The sequence below is a fragment of the Gymnogyps californianus genome, chromosome 18, assembly GCF_018139145.2.
Source record: "Gymnogyps californianus isolate 813 chromosome 18, ASM1813914v2, whole genome shotgun sequence".
NCBI classification, from domain to species: domain Eukaryota; kingdom Metazoa; phylum Chordata; class Aves; order Accipitriformes; family Cathartidae; genus Gymnogyps; species Gymnogyps californianus.
In genome coordinates, this window is record NC_059488.1 from 11,743,064 (window position 1) to 11,761,488 (window position 18,425).

The 18,425-nt window shown below is 41.5% G+C and overlaps 1 protein-coding gene across 1 annotated transcript in view; it reads right to left on the bottom strand.

Moving 5' to 3' along the window:
* Positions 1–18,425, bottom strand: part of NR6A1 (nuclear receptor subfamily 6 group A member 1) — a 94,170-nt gene that overhangs the window by 63,117 nt on the left and 12,628 nt on the right. Inside the window, 1 exon segment of the mRNA XM_050908166.1 lies at positions 10,131–10,190. Within this exon segment, the coding sequence (XP_050764123.1) occupies positions 10,131–10,190 (60 nt within the window).

Consider the following 18,425-nt stretch of genomic DNA (forward strand, 5'->3'; position numbering starts at 1 on the left):
GTTTTGTGATAAGACACAGGCAATCACTTGAGCAACAATGAGAAGAGAAAGTGCTAGGACTATGTGGAAGAGAAATCCTATCTCCGTGCTGGTAGCACTCACTACTGTAGTTTTCAGATGGCTCTTGCTGTAACAGGGTAATCCTCTCTAAGTTTCCTTACATTATATAGATGTATACATACGTATGTATGTATATACACACACACACACCCCAAGAGAGAGAAAGGACTTGGGGAGTGAAAAGAGAACACGGATTTTTATGTAGTTCTGCGGGTAAAACTTCCAACAACAGAACGGTTGTAAAATTTCATCTTTGTCTATCCCGAGCCTTGCACATGCTCCCCAGTTACAGTTTCCAGAGAATTATTTTATCATTTCGGAAGCTATCCAAAAATCTAGCTGATGGAGAGCTTTGAACTTTGCAAGAGGGAAGGAGCGTGCAGCCAGGATACAGAAATAACATGTACAGTTTGTTTTTAACATTCAGAAGAAATTCAAGCTCCCAAATTGTGAAATGAGAAGATGAAAGTTACCAAGTCAAAGGTCAGCAGAGGTACAAAAGGAGAACAAGTAGTGAACTGAGGAAAAAGCCTCTCTCACAATGTAGTTTAAATATAAACACACTGTTTTGGTTTGTTAAAACCAAAATTTCATGCTTGACTTGAACTTAGTTTCCCTGATTTATGTTATACCTACCACATGTAGTCACCCTTCCCACTGGGACACTCATGAGGCTTAACACTCAAGGCTGAGCATTGCTTGTTATTAATTCAAATTTTCTTTGTTCTTTCCACCAGCTCCTACTCCAAAAAGATGGCAAGAAAAAGGTGAGACTAATTTTCAGAGAATTCTTTTGATTTTCAGTATCAGTTGATATTTAATGATACCATGAAAATCAGTCCATTTAAGTGCAGACTACAAACTATTCTGGGAGCAAGCTCATCTCTCAAACAGGTTACTCAATATAGTAGATTGTTTCAAGTACTTTATTAGACAATACACTTGCTGTTAAGTTGCATGTATCAGCTCAGGATATTCAGAGAGACACTTAACAGTCCCTACAACCAGAGAAAATACTCTGAATTAAAAGCAAGTCTCCAGAATTTAAGTGATAAATTATCCTCACTAACTCCGTAGGCTCCACTTCACTCACAGCAAAGTTATTTCAGATACAGCAGCAGATTTCATTTTTAACAAACAGGCTGCAAATAATTCCTCTCTCAAACCATGCAAGCCAGGTGGAAAAAGAGAAGATAATTAGACAGATGCAATATAGAGATTTAAAGAGAATAAATCCCTTTTGCCGCTTTTCAGGGGAAAGACAATGCAATTTATTTATTCTAACCAGTACATTCTTAGGTAGACATTTACATATTCAGTTTAAAACTTGCAGTTAAGCTGCTCCAATAATTTTCTAGATCATATTAAAAATGATCTGAGGATCAGAAGGACTTCTCATGCAGTGGTTCGCTCTGGGCAGGATTTCCCACACCCCTGAATGCCAGGTTGCTCGATCTCCACTACAGGGAATGGAGGAATCTGACTCCAAACAGAAGCCCAGCACTAAATGCCTCTGCAAACTTGCCCATGGCGTACAAACTGACTGGTGGTTCAGTGATGCCCTTTCATGCTTTCAGCTGCCACAGACAACTCCGGAAGATGTACCTGCGAGTTTCTTGCAGCATGTAGGGCCACAACGTCTCAGTAGCTCAGAGTATCAGACAACTAAGCGAGCAGAGGCAGCGGAGGGAAGAAACAATTGGGTGAAGCTATTTTGTGCTGCCTGCCTACCCAACAGACAGGTTGGGAGCATCATCCCAGCTGCAGCCCATACGAAAAACACTCTAGGGTCAAGTTAATCCAGTTGGAATCGAGTGACTGAAGAAGCATCGTGACCAGTCCCCATCCCACTCTGCAGCAGCTCTGCGCAGTAGGATGTTCCTGCCATTGAAGGGTCACCTTAGTTCAACCAAGCAGTTGCTGCGAATCTGCATGCCTTAAAGCAATGGCACAGATAAAGCCTTTAAAAACCCATGGCCAAGAGGAGAGGGGATAGGAGCTGTAGAAATACAGACAGACATTATGTACTCCAGTAAGAAGCAGCTCCCCCCTGCTCTCACTTTTGTTGGTTTACAGCTATGGGTGTCCCCCGCCATTTTTTTTTTTTTTAAGTGAACTTTATAAAGAAATCTGACACATTGTAAACACCCTTAGCATAGCTATTTAGAATATGCATATCCACAGGAGGAAAGGCTTTTTCACAACTGCAATTCAGATATACTCAAAGCTGTTTTAAGAAACACTAAGTCAACTTAGCATCCATAACTGCAGTGTTACACTTCTGCAATTCATTAGTCCTCATGGTTCCATTTTGTAATTAAAATACTTGCAGTTTAAGACTTTACAATAAAGAATGTGCAGTCCTCAGCAGTGTTTCCACTGCTAGTCTATGGAAAACATATGCATGGAAAATATGTACAGCGCATGTATACAGCCATCTTTGGATAGCTTCAGTGAACATTCAACGCTGTCGGTGAGTTTGAGAACTAGAAAAAACCATCGACCGTTGACTGTACCTTGAGGTTTATCACAAACCCTCTGTTAAATGGAAAGCTTGAACCTTCATAGTTTTTCACATATGGTTGCCATTAACAGGTCATGATTTACAGATTATATTAAGAGCTACAGAGGTTGAGTTTTTCCAGTTCGTCTACTTTCTCCAAAAATGAATTGGTGTATAAGAAATGTTTGTTTTCTCTTTAAAAAAAACCAAAACTTTATACTAGAGCAGAATTTCTGCAAAACAAAGTATCTGAGAGTAATGGAAGGTTTTGTATGGGCAGCACAAAAGCAGTAACGTATCCACACCATATGGTATACTTGGAAACAAATCTGAGCATGGTGTATGTTCAAAATAGCAGAATACAGGCCAGATCAGGAGGGAAACCTCGTCTCCATTTGGGCTGGCAACTTGAGCTTCGCTGGAAAAAGGTTTGGAATGTCAGTTCATTTGCTCGCAGGAACCTGCGCTCGATTTCAGCAGCTGCTCACCGGGAACACTGGCCGAGGACCGGATCCCTCCCAGCAAGGTCCAGCTGCTCCTGCGACTCACGCTGTCGCTTTACAACGAGACAAGCGAGAAACCGTCCTTCCTTTCAAAGGAACAGAAAGCCAAATGCACAGGCACCTCAGCAGTATCTGCATGGTACCCTTTCTATCCCGTCTGGGTGATTAGATGTAGGACTGCACACAGCAGGCGCTAATAGTGCATGCCTTCACAAGGGTGCAGGCAGTTGTTTTGCCCCCACAGGGACTACAGAACCCATAAAAGAAGAAAAGACTCAAAGCACGTACCAGGGAATGTTGTCTTGGGCTGCTGTAGAAGAAGAGGTCTTGTAACATATAATTTTACTTCTGTATACCGTCATACGGCAGCACTTAAAATAGATACCTGTCTCAGGACCAAGAGAAAGCACAGGCTCTTGAAAGTTAAGGTTGCTCCCTTCAAGCATACTTTGCACCTTTATATACTTGTATCGTATGACCTAGTGGCATTAAAATACCAAAACAGGCCATTGTCAAAACACATGCCAGTAGAAGGTGGTTCAGCTGATAGTTACATACACCATCAGAGCCTTCCTACCATAAAGGTCTAAAAATCCTGAACCATGCAGAAGTTCACCATCTGAAACGGTTGCTCGAAGTGATAAACCACTTGTCAACAGCAGTGGATAGCTCAGTAAACATGATGGTGTTGCAGTTCTTTTGATAGCCAAGAAGCAGACTCAATGAGGACATGATAAATGCTTTTAAGCAGGATGTGTCTCATACTGGTGTAATGTGACTACTTCTGGGATGAGGCCTTGCCCTCACTGAGTTAGAGGACAATGCGCTGCTTGAGAATTTTTGGAAAATAATTTAAATGCAAAAATAGGGAAGGTTCAGTGAAGGTGCAGTTTAAGCCCTTGGGGTACACAGAGTCAAGAACCATATGAACTACAAAACAGATATTCCTGACCGCAAGAATCTGTAGTGTAAGTGGAGTAACCAAACAAAACAAGTCACCTTCACCAAAAAAAGGCAAGTTAGATCATATTTTTAATGTAGTTTCTAAATTGAAGAATGTTTTTCTACTACTCTCCCTGTGAAAGTGCACTTTCCAGAAGTCACCAAGATTTTAAGAAGCCCTGAAATAGTTGTACGTGCTGAGGTCAAGACGACTGCAATACTGATTATTCCATGTGAAAACACAGTAACAGTGGAGCGGTCTGAAGGAACAGTGCCGCACATCTTTAGCATCTAATGGCTGCAATCAACATTCATTGCTGTCGGTGGGTTTTCATTTCTATCAACTCACTGATCAATGAATGCAAACTGCGGACCAGCTAGCTAAGAGACTGCACAGTCATACAGCTTGGGGTGTCCTTCCGGCAAGAAAAGTGACTGAAGCTTTTTGCTGAAGAAGCGCTGTATTCAAGTTCTGCCTACCAGTAACTGTGTAAGGCAGGTCTGTGGCTTTGCTGTTATCTCACTGAAGAAGTTCAGGACATGTCATCCAGCTCCTTCATAAGCATGGGTGCTCTTTGCCACCTGACAGCCACTGTGAAGATTAACATCTCACAGAGCGGTAAATTCTGGATAAAATAAGTATTCCTTGTAGAAAAGCAGACATTGTAACAGAGCACAAACACAGCTTTTTTTGAGGCATACTAACTGCATGAAGCATTCCAGGCACCTTGTTTTGTGAGAACAAGCTCCTCTTCAATTCGATATTCTAAGACTTCTGCAGCAGTGCAAGCAAGATCTTCCCCTCCAGCCCCCCAAGACACTCATGCAGTGCATTGGACCCTCATGAGTCTATGAAGTCTATTTGTCTGCTGAGGTGGTGATGTTCTTCTAAATACAGGAAAATCATGATCCATCCTCAGCGTAGACTGAGTTAGTCCTCCCTATCATTTATCAGCTTCAAGAGAAGGTGCTTCCATGTTGAATACTTTATAAAGAATACAAAAAGCCTTCTGTTTAAACATGGAAACCTAATCAACAACTGTCAGGTGCATTTCTGTACAAGTCTCTACTGCTTACTGAAGCACATTAAAAATAGCATCTTGCACTAGGTATATTTTTGCTGTGACGTGTTTTTTTTTTTAAAGAAAATTTTACTTGTGCAAACACAGTAACTTCAATTTTTTCTCATTTATACTACAAATTTGAACATTATGTGTAACTTCCACCACAGCTTTACAGCACAAATCAAGGTTTAACTTGAATTCTATAGTTGGAGCATTGATACCATTTGTGCCGTAAAGCTGTGGTGTTGGCTCCCAGTGACTTTGACGCCTTTCCTTTCCCTAACCCTGAAAACCAGCCTCTAGCCACACAGCAAAAGGGAGCTGCAAAGGTGACACGCCAGAACAGTTTCTCCACACCTACAAACCAAAATCCTGTCAGAGGTTGTGCTCCACAAGCCCCTCCAGCCAGGTGATCTCCATCCCAGTATTTTCAACCTTCACTTTAGAAACTGAAAGATGACAGTGAGCTGCTACTATGGCAGCTCTTTGTCCTGAAATTAAAGGCAAGACAGGCCTATCTGTATCAGAAAAATACCAGAAGAAACGCAAAGAGAGAATGCACTTCCACATTGACAGATGTTCATCAGGTTGTTAGCCCTAGCCACATTTCACCGTTCATGTTTCAGCCACCCACCACATTCATTCTTTGTTTTACAGCATGTAAGCGATAGCAATAGAGCCACCTCCATGCACAGCATCATTATAATCCTTCACAGCACTCTCAGCGTAACACAGCAAAGCCATCCCATTACTACCGAACAAGAACCTTCCTGGCCTGGGAAGGGGTCATGTTTCAGAGGACAATGGGTGAAAACAATAGCCACTTTCTTCTGTCCCTCTCCTCCCGGATTCCCAAAGTATCTGTTGCCAAGCCACCCCATTCTCGTGACAGATACTCCTGAAGGACTTCACACCACACTGGACTCTGCAGTGTGATGTGGTCCTTCTCCCTAGAAACCCTTCCCTGCCCCACTCCGCTTTCCTCCTCTCCTTCAGGGCTTGGGATCTCCCTGTGCTCTGGGCAGGGCAGGTGTCAGAGCTGCTTCATCAGCTGAAGAGGAGTTGCAGGGCAGAGCAGACCCAGGGCAGTTAATCAAAAGCAGCAGGGAGCTTCACAGCGGAGTCAAGTCCAGGGAAGCCCAAGTTAGTTCCAGCCAGCTACGCACACTGGAAGGCACTGAGCCCTACCACACTACTTTGTAAAATATTGATTAAAAGATACTTCAAATTTTTTTCCTAGACACCTTAGAAGTTATTTGGATAACCTGCAGTGATCTTATTTAGCCCAGGTTAATATATGAGCACTAAAAGCATGAAGTAACTCTTAAGAACTGCACGGGGATTTTTGAAGGGGCAGAAGGTGGGCAGAACAGTTGATCAACTAACTCAATTTTAATACAAGTGACACCTAACTACATAATTCTTTGGTAAATCTCTACTTTCACTGTCAGTAAAGTGTAAACCTACAGCTTTATCTGGTTATAGGAAATGAAACTTCCTCCTGAGTGAGACAAGCTATGGAACAACACTAGGTCCTATAAAGTGATCAGTGAGAGATGACAAAGGACTGAAGTTGTGGGGCTTCAGACTGACAGGGATAAGAATGGGAGGGGGCAAAGCAGAAAATTTTCAATGATTTAAGATGATGCTGCAGAGAGCATTCTTCATTGCTGTGGTGGGCAGGGCAAGCTTCAATTACAGTGGAAAGATTCAGGTCAGAAAAGCTTTGTGCAGGAGGAAGTCTAGTGACAGTGCTGGCGCTGACTGCCTGGGGCAGGCAGGGACCCTCCTGCTCTGTGGGTGTCCAGGGAGGGTCAGACATCTGTTTGCATGACAGACATAACTGATACTGCCTTGACAGAAGAACAACCTCTTGAGCTGTCCTCCAAATATTTTTTTAGTGATTTGCATGACATACCTGTGCCCAGGAATGCCACTGTCTCTGGACAGCACGACGCAGCAGTTGCAGTGAAGGTAAGAGGCCCCTGCAATGCACCCCACCGCTCTCCAAAAGGCCATGCTCAGTGAGGAGAGGGCAGGGCATGACCGACAGGGAAAATGGATGCTGTTTTGCTCAGAGGTATCACATTCAATTCACTGTGCAATAAAGGGTCCAAGCACTTTTTTTACGCCTTGTTTACTTCCCCAGTTGCTTACAGGATTATTTTAAAGCAGCCTGTTCAGACATGCTCTGCTGATATCCCACAGTAACTGTCTCCCTAAGCTTGCTGTACAGTTCAAGTCAGAACAACTTACTAATGTCTTTTGAACTCCAATTAGGTGAATATTCAAAATAAATCCTGTTTGCTTGTTCTGCTAAAAGATTTAACTTGTTCAGTTTTATACAGGAACAGCTTCACTGAGTTCAACAGAGTTACAAACTAAACAGACTGAACTCTCTGCAAAACTGGGGCTTTAGAAAAAATCTCCCCTCTTCCCCAATCTGACAGTGAAGGGCTCTGCTCAGTCACTTCAGTCACCCATAGCAAGCACTTCCACCAAATCCCTTGGTAAGCATGGTAGTTTGATACAGAGAATTTACTACAGTAACATAAAAGTGAACAGCCTGAAAGCATGCCCACTGAATTGTTTAAATATTATAAAAACTAGACAAATTACTCATTTTCAAGGCAGTTTGACATTTCAAATTTTTCAGCATGTTTGGAAGACTCATTCAAAAGTAAGAGTGCACAATTTGGATTTTTTCCAGTGGCATCTTACATGACGTACAAGAAAGCACTTGTGTATTATTTTAAACAGACATTTCAGCCTACTGCTTTTCCCCATATAGACCTGTATGAAAATACAAAAGAAAATACAAAATACAGAAGTCCGACAGAGGTGTTCATCTTTACTGCAAGGAAATGTGAAAATAATTCACTGCAATTACTCTAAGACATTTCAGACAAACAGGAAAAACTGCAGTAAAGGGGCCATCCCCCTGTTTGCTAATGCATGACGAGCAAAAGGCTGAAGCAGACACTCCACAGATCTCAAATGCTCTGGATGCACAAATAAGCCTAAGAATTCCGTTTTCTACTCTGTTGAAAATCCTCCATTTTTTGCTTTCATCGTGTTTGGTAATGAGACAGCAAGGGAAAAAACTTACTAGGGGAAGACAGGTTAGCAGACATGTTCAGAATTTTTGACAATCCATGCTTGGGAAGTTTTAGATGTTTCTAGCACCAACTGTTCGCTCCCTACCAGAGATCACCACCCCGCAGAACCGCCTGCCCCAGACGTTAGCCAAACCGAACACATCAGGATGACGCTGAGCGCCGGCACGTTCAGTGCTGCCACTGCTACAGAAGTTGGACAGCTGGGGCTGGAGAGGTCTGGGAACTGCCCCAGCAGGAATTGCCAGAGCTCATCTATCAGCACCCGCGGGCTCTGGCAGGCCAGCGACGGCTAAGCTTGCTGCAGCACTGTAAGGACATCGCTGCCCAGCTGTCCACCCGGCCCTTCGACCAGCTGGCGGGACCCCGGCAGCCCACCAGCATGCCCACGCCTCGGCTGCTGCAGCTCGGCCTGCCCGCCAGCACTGAAGGGTTGATCAAAAGACAGGAAGACATCAAAAGAACTCAAAGAGCTCAGTTTATTTAGTTTATCAGAAGTTTATATAAATATCTTCATAGGGAACAGAAGTTTGACAAGCATTTTTCAGTTTAGCAAAAGATAACAGACATGAAAGCTGTAGCTAGACAAATTCAGACTAGCAATAATATACAATTTAAGGGAAAATGAGAGGGTCATTCAGTTCATGTTAGCCTTGCTTTTAGTATTTGGCAGATACATTCTGATGTGAGAATACTGTGGAAAATTTAGTTTTGTTTTAGTACCTTTTAATGCATGAGGCCTGAATGCAGTAAATCTGAGCTGTGTCAGGCTAAAGGTTCAGCAGAATATTAGCCAATATATCTTCATAAACTATACATGTGTCTAAATAGCAACTTAAATTATTCTACATATGCATGTGAAATCATCTGTTTCCATATAAAAGCGATCAACTACATGAAAACCTAGCTAGATGCCTACAAGTGTGCTTTATTAATCAACAGGCAAATAACTGCACACGTTTACAACTTGGAGCCTACTATACATTCATTCCACATGACTGTTCTCATTATAAAAGGAAGGAACCATATATTCCCATTGTAGAGGAACCACAGTTCTCCAAAGCTTCTAAGTTCTCCAATAACAGTAAGTGCAAGTCCATCACCACGATGAAATATGTGAAAAGGACACTGTCCTGACTCTGGAAGGCTTTTAGCAGTTCTGAACACCTGAGCATTATCTTTAAAATGAGCTGTCAGTTAGTAGTCTGCCACATTTGAAAAATCCAGGGAGTTTCCAAAAAGTGACATGAAAAGTTGCTTTAAATGAAAAATTTGCGCAGAGCTCACCCCTCTATCATGAACACAATTGTTTTGAATTTATGCCTGTAACCTCCACAGGTCTGACAAGGACTTGTTGCCATCTAGTGGATTACACATAAATGCAAAATGCATTTGGTCCCTTGACACAGCAAATGCCACTAGATGGAGTATTAAGAAAGAATTCTGAATTCATATTATTTTAGGTGTCCAGCAGCTCAGATTTTCAAAGTCTCAAAAAGTTACAGGCCCAGAATTAGTGAAACTGAAGAGGATTTCACCAACTGCTTTCAGTTTCATGAGAAATTCCAGGCTACAGGTTTCCAAGTATAATACTGAAACACTTAAGATAGATACTTTTATGTCAACATAATTTACCAGCACCTCAGGTGTTTGTATCACTAACATACAGGCATCTACTTTACAGCTGATACATCTCTGCTGGCAAAAGATCTTATGCAACCTACATTCTGCTGGTGTAAATAGTGATGTACAGACCTGGTCTATGCTACTTTGTGAGAAAGATCTGATCAACTATCAGATATGGGAATCCCCACCTCCATGAGTAAGCATTAGCTCTAAAACTTCTCAAAGTCTCTACCATGAAGTATGAACTCATATCTTTGGATTATCTCAGAATGAGAAATTCCACCCCGTCACAGGTGGCAAGAAAAGGGGTACTTACTGCCCATGGAGTTCATAGGAAGGACAGGAGAGGAGGAACTCATCTGCTCCACATCTGTAGCTAGTGGGAAAGTGAAAATGAGAAAGCTGTGATGTGCATGTTACCAAGAAGTCTTTAATTTTGAAGCACTTTCATTTACATTTAAATTGAATATGCATATCTTTGATCACCTGAGGAAGCTGCTTTGAGCAGCAGTTAATTTTTAACAGTGTCGTCCCTCCCTCTTTTAAGATATTTCTCTCTCATACACATTATCTGCAGATCTGCTTTTCCAAGCAGTCATATTGGTAATCTGTAACTTGCAATGGTTTGAGAATATCAATTCAGAACAATTTCCAGCACAAAGAAATTCTGAATTATATCAGCTTTAAACTGTATACAGTATCAACTTGTAAGCAGAGCATTACTGTGGAATGAAAGGACATGATGATCTCCCATCTGTGTCCAGTGCACCTTCAGAAGATTCCTGACAGGAAGAGAGATCCCCTTCCAAAGGCATGCACAATGCTGGCATTTGATCTGGAGCAGTATCAGAAACAAGTGTCTTTAAATATGAGACACTCCAAAAGCTTTATTTTCTAACAGTTGAAAGAAGAAACAGAATCACCTTCCTGTGCTTTGCCAATGAAAAACCCCACAGTCAGAACATGATCTGAACGAAATGCCAGATGCATTTTGGGAAGGGTCCACCTTTCCGGGACCCAAACCAGGAAAGAACCATCTTCCAGTAACAGGGTCACTTTTAACCTAAGATTAGGTAAAACAAAGATACATTCTCTGGGGCTTGATCTCTCTCTCAAAAAAACACATTCACTCTTAGCACATCACTACAAACACCCAAGTCAAACAAATCAGTCTCCATCTCCATCATTTTGATGCTAGCAGATACCACATAATTATATATTCTATAATTCTCATTTAGCTTTAAGACCCAATAAATGCATACTGCAAGTTTACATTCCTAACCACAGAATACAGTCCCAGAAGCATAACTTCAGCCGACAGCCAGGGTTTGCTGTTGGTCCAAATCCTGCATTTCACATTCTTACAATTCCCATTTATTCAGCAGCAGGCACTTCCCTGAAGACCACTGTTTACACTGAAAAGTGCAAAATTCTGCTCTAATTAGGCAAACCACAAACAAATGTAAACACTTTAGCAGACCATTTTTACAGAATGTGAAGAGCAGACATAGCACCACGCTTACGTTAACTTAATCCTCCTGCCATGCCTTCCTGCCACACCTAGCAAGCGCTTTGCTTAGGAGCCTACTCCGTGTTGCTACACAAAGCTAGCGGCTTTAGTTTAACATGTGAAATACCAGCCACAGTAAAGAACAGCAGCACACACAATGGCAGATTTATTCAGAAATGCCCTGGGTTATTCCTGTCCTATTCTCCATTGAACTATCAAGACTTACTGCCTAAAACATCTAAACATGACTTTATGATCTCACTTGGCTCTTCCTTGCAGATCTTGCACCAATGTTCAGAAAGCTGCATATGACATGCCAGACCGCAGCATTTCCGACAGTCACACTCTGGAGTACACTTTAGAGGTCTCTGGTATGCTTAGAGAAAAAAATTGATTTTGCATCTTCCTGTTTTCCACCTTAATACTATAGTCTCCCTAATGTGGGAATTGCTAACCCTCTGAAAGAGCCAGCAGGTCATACACATACACTATACACATTTTTATAAGTAAAAGAGATTCTTCATATGCAGTATAGCAATTTCAGATACTTGGAAAGAGTTTTGTATTTTGCCTATTTAAAGCTACATATGCTTTCACACATAGCCAAAATAACCTGAAAAGTAAGTGCAGCATTAAAGTTACTTTTATTCTTCTCAGAGTGGTAAGATTCAGCCTGTGTAAATACCAGTATTGAGCACAACTCAGCTTTCAGAAAGGTTGAAGTAACAGATTAGCAGATGGTCATTTAAAGGTTACCTGCTGCTCTCTGGCAAAAAGAGGTCAACTGCCCAACAAGCCAGCCAGATGGCAAGGAGCAGGCTCCGAGCAGCCAGCAGCAGTCTGTACCACTTGAGAAGCCATTGTGTGAATAACAGTCACTTAGGGTAGTAAGCTACACCTGCAAACATCTGGAATAGTTTATCAAGTATCATTCAAAAAGCAACCAAATAATGCGTGTGCCTTCTGAAGAGAAATTTCTGAGTGGTAAGCATTTAGAGCCAGCGTACATTTTTTAAGTCCTGTAGTTTTAGATTGTTCACTATAATGCTATGTTAAAGGCCGTAAACAACAGAAGCGTAACTATTTCCTAACTATACTTGGAAAGGAAAATTTCAGTTCACGCTTGAAATTATATATTTTAATTACCATTTCTAATATGTTCACCAAGGCTAACACTGCAGTCACAGCTGTCCGGTTGTTCAAGTTTGAAGTTACTGGAATTGCCTCAATGTCCTGTCAAGTGCTGCTGTAAACCAAGCGATGCCGTACCCAGCAGCTGGCCGAGAGCTCGCAGACTGTCCGAACGCGGAACATGGCAAGTCTACAGTATCAGAAGAGTAGTAACACCTCAACATTTCTGTTCTTGTGCTACTGGCAGATGGGTATAACCTATTAATCTCAAAATCATACTTCAAAAATTGTTTTTATAAAGTATATAAAAGTGCAAGTACTTATTCTACAACTTGCCTTGAATAGGTGGATTTTAAAATCTCTCATCCATGTAAATTAATTTTTAAAAAATTTCAAACAGCTCTTCATGAAACATGGCAATGCTGCTTTTCTTCTCTTATCCATAACCCCTCACCCTCCCCTCCAGCCCTTTATCTTCATAATTAGATGCCACACATTAAACTCCTAAAACCAATTCAGCTAAGAGAGGAGATATGGATTAACAACCAGCTAGGATTTTGGAAACTGGTTTGCTCTAAAAGATGAAAAGGCCAAAAGGCTGCTCAGCTATGAAGAACAGCTGCTGCCAATACAACTATTTACCCTCTGACCTCTCCTCTGCCCGGTAAGTGAACAGTGCCAATTGTTTTCTTGTATTATATACTGTTTACAAGCCTTGAGTGGCATGAAAGGAATTAATAATTTAGCTCATGGAGCTGATGACCTTTATTGGGGTACCCCTATTTGCCGAGCAGAAATCAGAGCAAAAAGCTCCCTTGAAGCCACAGGGTTTCTTTAAGAGTTTTTCACTTTACAGCCTAATTGGCCACCATAACATAAATCAATTATTTCTCCTGTTTTAAGCAACAATGCTACCTATTCTCAACCACTCGATTTCTAACTTCCCTTGTATCAAGCCAGGCCTTGTTCTTTGACTTTTACAATTGTCTAGTAAACACGACGGCAAGGACAGCTTGGAGAACTTTGCAGGATTAGGAACATTTGGGAACACTACCAAAAAGAGGTTATGCTATTTTGAACTTCTCTTGACCTTTGACTGCCCTTGTCCCTGTTTATGCTAATTGAAAGGGTATATGGGCTACTCCTAGAAATGAACTTAGCCTGAACCTGTGACATAGCATTGGACTTTGAAGATATCTGTGCATGAATTTTGGTACCCCCTCCCCAAAAGTTGTCATCTTACATACAGGAAGAGTACAGTAGGTAAAACATGGTACCCTGAACAAATGCAGGGATACCCAAGATCAGAATAAGCAGAACATGCTGATTCAGTGAGTTGCATCATCTTCCACTGCTTCTGACCAGCTGCTAGCCTGCTGAAGATCAATCACACACATGGATCTGTTTGGTAAAAAATGCAGTTTGGTGCTTGTGGGGTTGCAAACAGAAGGACATTTGCATAGTAAAAATCTCAGTAAGTTGGATAACATTTTAGTAAAGACTTTCTGAAATGAGCGTGCTAAAAATAGGAATTCTGACCTTGAAAAAATGCAGATGATGTAACAGAATTATAGACTTCTTCCAAAAGCTGAAACTGAGGCATCAGAACTTCCGCATAAGAGACTACAACAACATCCCTAAGACCTTTCAGTAGAATTATACTTCTATTATCGTTGAATAATTCAGGTTGGAAGGCATCTCTGGAGCTCATCTAGTTGAACCTTGCACTGGAAGTAGACCTAGTTTCAAGGGTGGATCAGCTTGGTCAGGAGTCTGTTCACTCAAGCTTTGAAAGTCTCCAAGGATGGAGACTCCATGGCCTCTCTGGACACCTGTTCCAGTACTGCATCACTTCCACTAAGTTTTTATCCCCCTCCCCAAAATGTCCAGTAGGAATTTCCTTTGTTGCAACTCATGACCATTGTATTGGCCTTCTGCCATGTACCTTTGAAGAGCCTGGCTCCATTTTTTCCTATAGCCACTTTTAAAGAACTGGAAGACTGCCAGTTAATCCGCACTTAGCCTCCTCTTCTCCAAGCTAAACAAAGGCAATTCCGTCAGCCTGTCCACATTTGTCATGCCTTCCAGCCCGCAACCATCTCAGCAGCCCTCCAGTGGGCTTACTTCAGTTCAACCTGTCTTCTGCTGGGAGGCCCAGAACAGCACAGAGTATTCCAGATGTGACTCTGCCATGTCCCAGAGAGGGGAGTAAGTGCTTCCCTCAACCTCCTGGCTATCCACAAGCCAGCGCACAATGAGCTGTCATCACCACAAGCACATCCTACTGACTCACAGTCATGAGGTTCACCAGGACCCCGGGTCCTTTCTGCAGAGCTGCTCCCCAGCCTATACTGTTACATGGAGTTATTACATTCCAGATGCACGACTTGACATTTGTCTCTGTTTAACTCTGAAGTTTCAATCAACCCTTTCCTTCAGGTTGAGGTCCTTCTGAACAGCAGCTGTGCCCTCCAAAGTATCAATCTGGTGTCATCTGCAAGTCTGATGAGTGTACTCCATCCCATCATCCAGATGGTTGATGAAATTGCTAAATAATAGTATTGGCCCCAATATTGACTCCCAAGGACAACCACAGAATAACTGGCCACCAGTTAGTATTTGAACTCTTGACTCCTACCCTTTGAACCAGATAGCACAGTTGGTTTTTCACCTACATCTGCCCTGTAGCCCAGTTTGACTGCAAGGCTGATATGGGAGACTGCGTCAAAAGCCTTGCTTAAGGTTAAGTTTAATGACAAAATTGCTCTCTCCTCATTCAGGGATCCAGTCATTTCATTGCAGAAGGAACGAGGTTGGTCAGGCATGATCTCCCCTTGGTAAACCCATACCGAATGTTCCCAATTACCTTCCTGTCCTTCAAGTGCCTGGAAACATCTTTCAGGAAGATTGGCTCCATATTCTTCCCAGGGACTGAGATGAGGCTGACCAGCCTGCAGTTCCCCAGATCCACTACTACTCAGCAGAGCAGAGTTAAAGGTGATTCATTATCCCTTATCAGCTAAATTTTACTATACAGAGACATTCCTCCCCTTTCCCCTACATTGGGTAGAGCTTCTTGTCTCACCTCAACACTGAAAACACATGCTGTTTGGAAAGAAGAGTGGGAAGTAAGGTCATCTCATGATAAATATTTTTAATTATTTTCATTAACATGGAAAACAATCACAGTTCCTGCTTACCAACATAACTGAAACATTCACAGCAGTTTAATTTTCCATGTACTTAAAGAGCTGTACCTGCACTGTATTCCTCAATAAACACTATACAGACATTGTTATTTTAAATGCCTGTTTACATTCCAGTAAAATTCTGTCAGCATGGTATCTGATTTATTGATGCCATCAAAAGTCACAGGATTCCTGAAATGCCTCCTGAGACACAAAAAAAAATCAAAGCAGAAAGGAGATGCATGTTGCTGTGGTATCGGTTTTACCACATACATTTTGGGCTAGATTTCCAGAAGCCGCCTGCATTTTCTGAAACAGAGCGCAGTGCCCTTCTTGAAAGCTGACCACTACTGCTTCACTGGGAGATTGAGCAGGCTCTTCTGTAAGATGGGGTGCTGCAGATGGAAGTGCTCTCAGAGCCACCACTTGGTAACAGCAAAGTTCATTAGGGCTGCTCGCAGCCAACTGCAACAGCCAACTCATTCCTCTAAAGGGTGCTCATAAATTTTGCATCTTATTTTAGACTTTCAGGCTACAGAAAGGGAAAACTTAGTACACAGTCAAGAAGCAAAGCTTTTTAGAAAAATAATTATGATGGTGAAGAAAGCCTCCAGGCATGTCCTAAATGAAGAGTGACATTCAGTTACAGTGCAAGCCATCAGAAGAGCTCCACAAGATGTGCTGGGTATTCATTCAAAGGGGACTGAAACTACGATAATCAAGCCTAAAAACATGTCTTACTAAAACATCTAGTTTCTTTGCCTGTAAATTGAGATTTGTGTTAGTCTTTCTCCACAGATCAATACTGAAATGTTTTACAATCTTTTGGTGACATTTCCCTTCACTTTCAAAGCATTTTATTCAGAACCAAAATTACATGTTCTGAAATACTAAACAATTCCTGAAGAAGCTGGGCTTTTAAGCACTGAGGCAGATCATCAGTACCGCAGTGTATGTTCACATTCAATTATCACAGACAAATGAGGATTTCAGAATACAGTATTTCCCTTATTCACAAGGTTCATCGGTTTTTAAAAGGCACTCTATCCTGACTTGAGGACAAAAAAGCCTACAAAATGAAGTAATAACCAACAGTAAAAGTTATATTCAGTTGAAATTGTATTTTTAATTTGAATTCATAGTTTCAGTTTACAGTCTGAATATTTATAGTGTGTCTGCTCTTTAGGAACCTCGTACTACCCAAGATTTGCTCTCTGCAGCTGTAATTCAACAGTGTAATTACTCTCAATCTTTTTGATAAGCTGAATAAGCCAAGACTATCAGGCTGCCTCAATCTTTTTGGGAAATTCCCAATATTTTACGATATCAGCATCAGGGTTTTATGCAGCATTACAGTATCAGCATTCCAATGCAGCACTGTCAGTATTAGATAGGCAATAAACATGAGACCTACTTTCAATTTCCAAAGGACCACGTTAGTGCTTTTTGCTGCTGCATTGCAAGAACAGGCACTTACTCATAAAGACCTGTTTCACAGCCAATGCTTCTCAACATGCAATGCCCCATTCCACAGGGATGCTGTCTTTGTCCCTAGACATGAATTTTTCCGTCTTCTACACCTGGAGTACATTCTGGTTGAACAGGACATCACCTACCAGGCAGCCCAGACTACTCCAATATTGAAAGATTAATTGCATAATCATTCTGTAGATCTGTGGAAATTATTTACTTTTTGATCACTGATAAAGTATTGGCCAACACAAGGCATACTACTATAGCAAAATCCATCTATTGAGTCCACTAGAATTACCTACATTAAAAAAACAGAATTAACTGATATTATACAAGAGTAAAGATGCCACTGATATTTTTTAAGAGTTAACATCAACCCAGATTAATACTCATCTACTGATAAATAACACATTATGACATACAGAATATGCCAGAAATCATGTTGCAAATTAGCCAGTGTTCCCAGAGGTGAGTAGTTCTAGACACCAACCAGTGCATCAGGCTAGAAACAGCCTTTTCACCACAAAGCAGGTAACGTGCCCTTTTAATTCAGCAGCTAGTGCATGAATGGCACTGACAAACTGGGATCCTGGAGAAGCACTGACATGATGAATCTGAAAACAGCTTTCTTCCCTAACCTCAAGGTTAATTAATTTAACAGCATTTATCTTCAAATTTTAATTAGTGGAGATAATATTACAGCTTCTAACTCTAATTGACTTCAGCTGCACACTGCCAATGCCTACCAGGACCTGGCTTGCTGCACTAGCTTGGAGATGAGAAGACTAACTAGTACTTACTAGTGGAGGAACGTGCTCTGTGGGAGGATCGCGACAGAATCTGACAATGTGAAAAATAGGTGTATGCACTACACATTGAAACAAGTTTCCTCATTGTTACCACACATACACAGAAAGACTGAATCATCCAAATCAACCACTGAACATGTAATCAACGTTAAAACAGCATTAGAGGGAAAAAGCTTTACAACTGCCTAGGTACAGTACATTCCTATAATGCTCAATTATGAAATGAGATGGTTGGGTGGCAGCAAATATGCTCACTATCATAGAAAAGCTACTGTTGGCACTCTGTATTTAAACCTACAAGTCTTATGGTTCAGCACACGGAAGTGACATGTTTTAGAAATATGCTATATTCTGTATTGTATAAATCAATCACCAGAGCTGTAGCTCTCGCTGCACATCACATGAGCACCAAATCAATGAATGAACTTAACATTTAATTTGTCAGTGTGGGTGTAGCTGTGGCTGTTGCTCTTTCATTTTTGTGAGGTCTTCATTTCCTA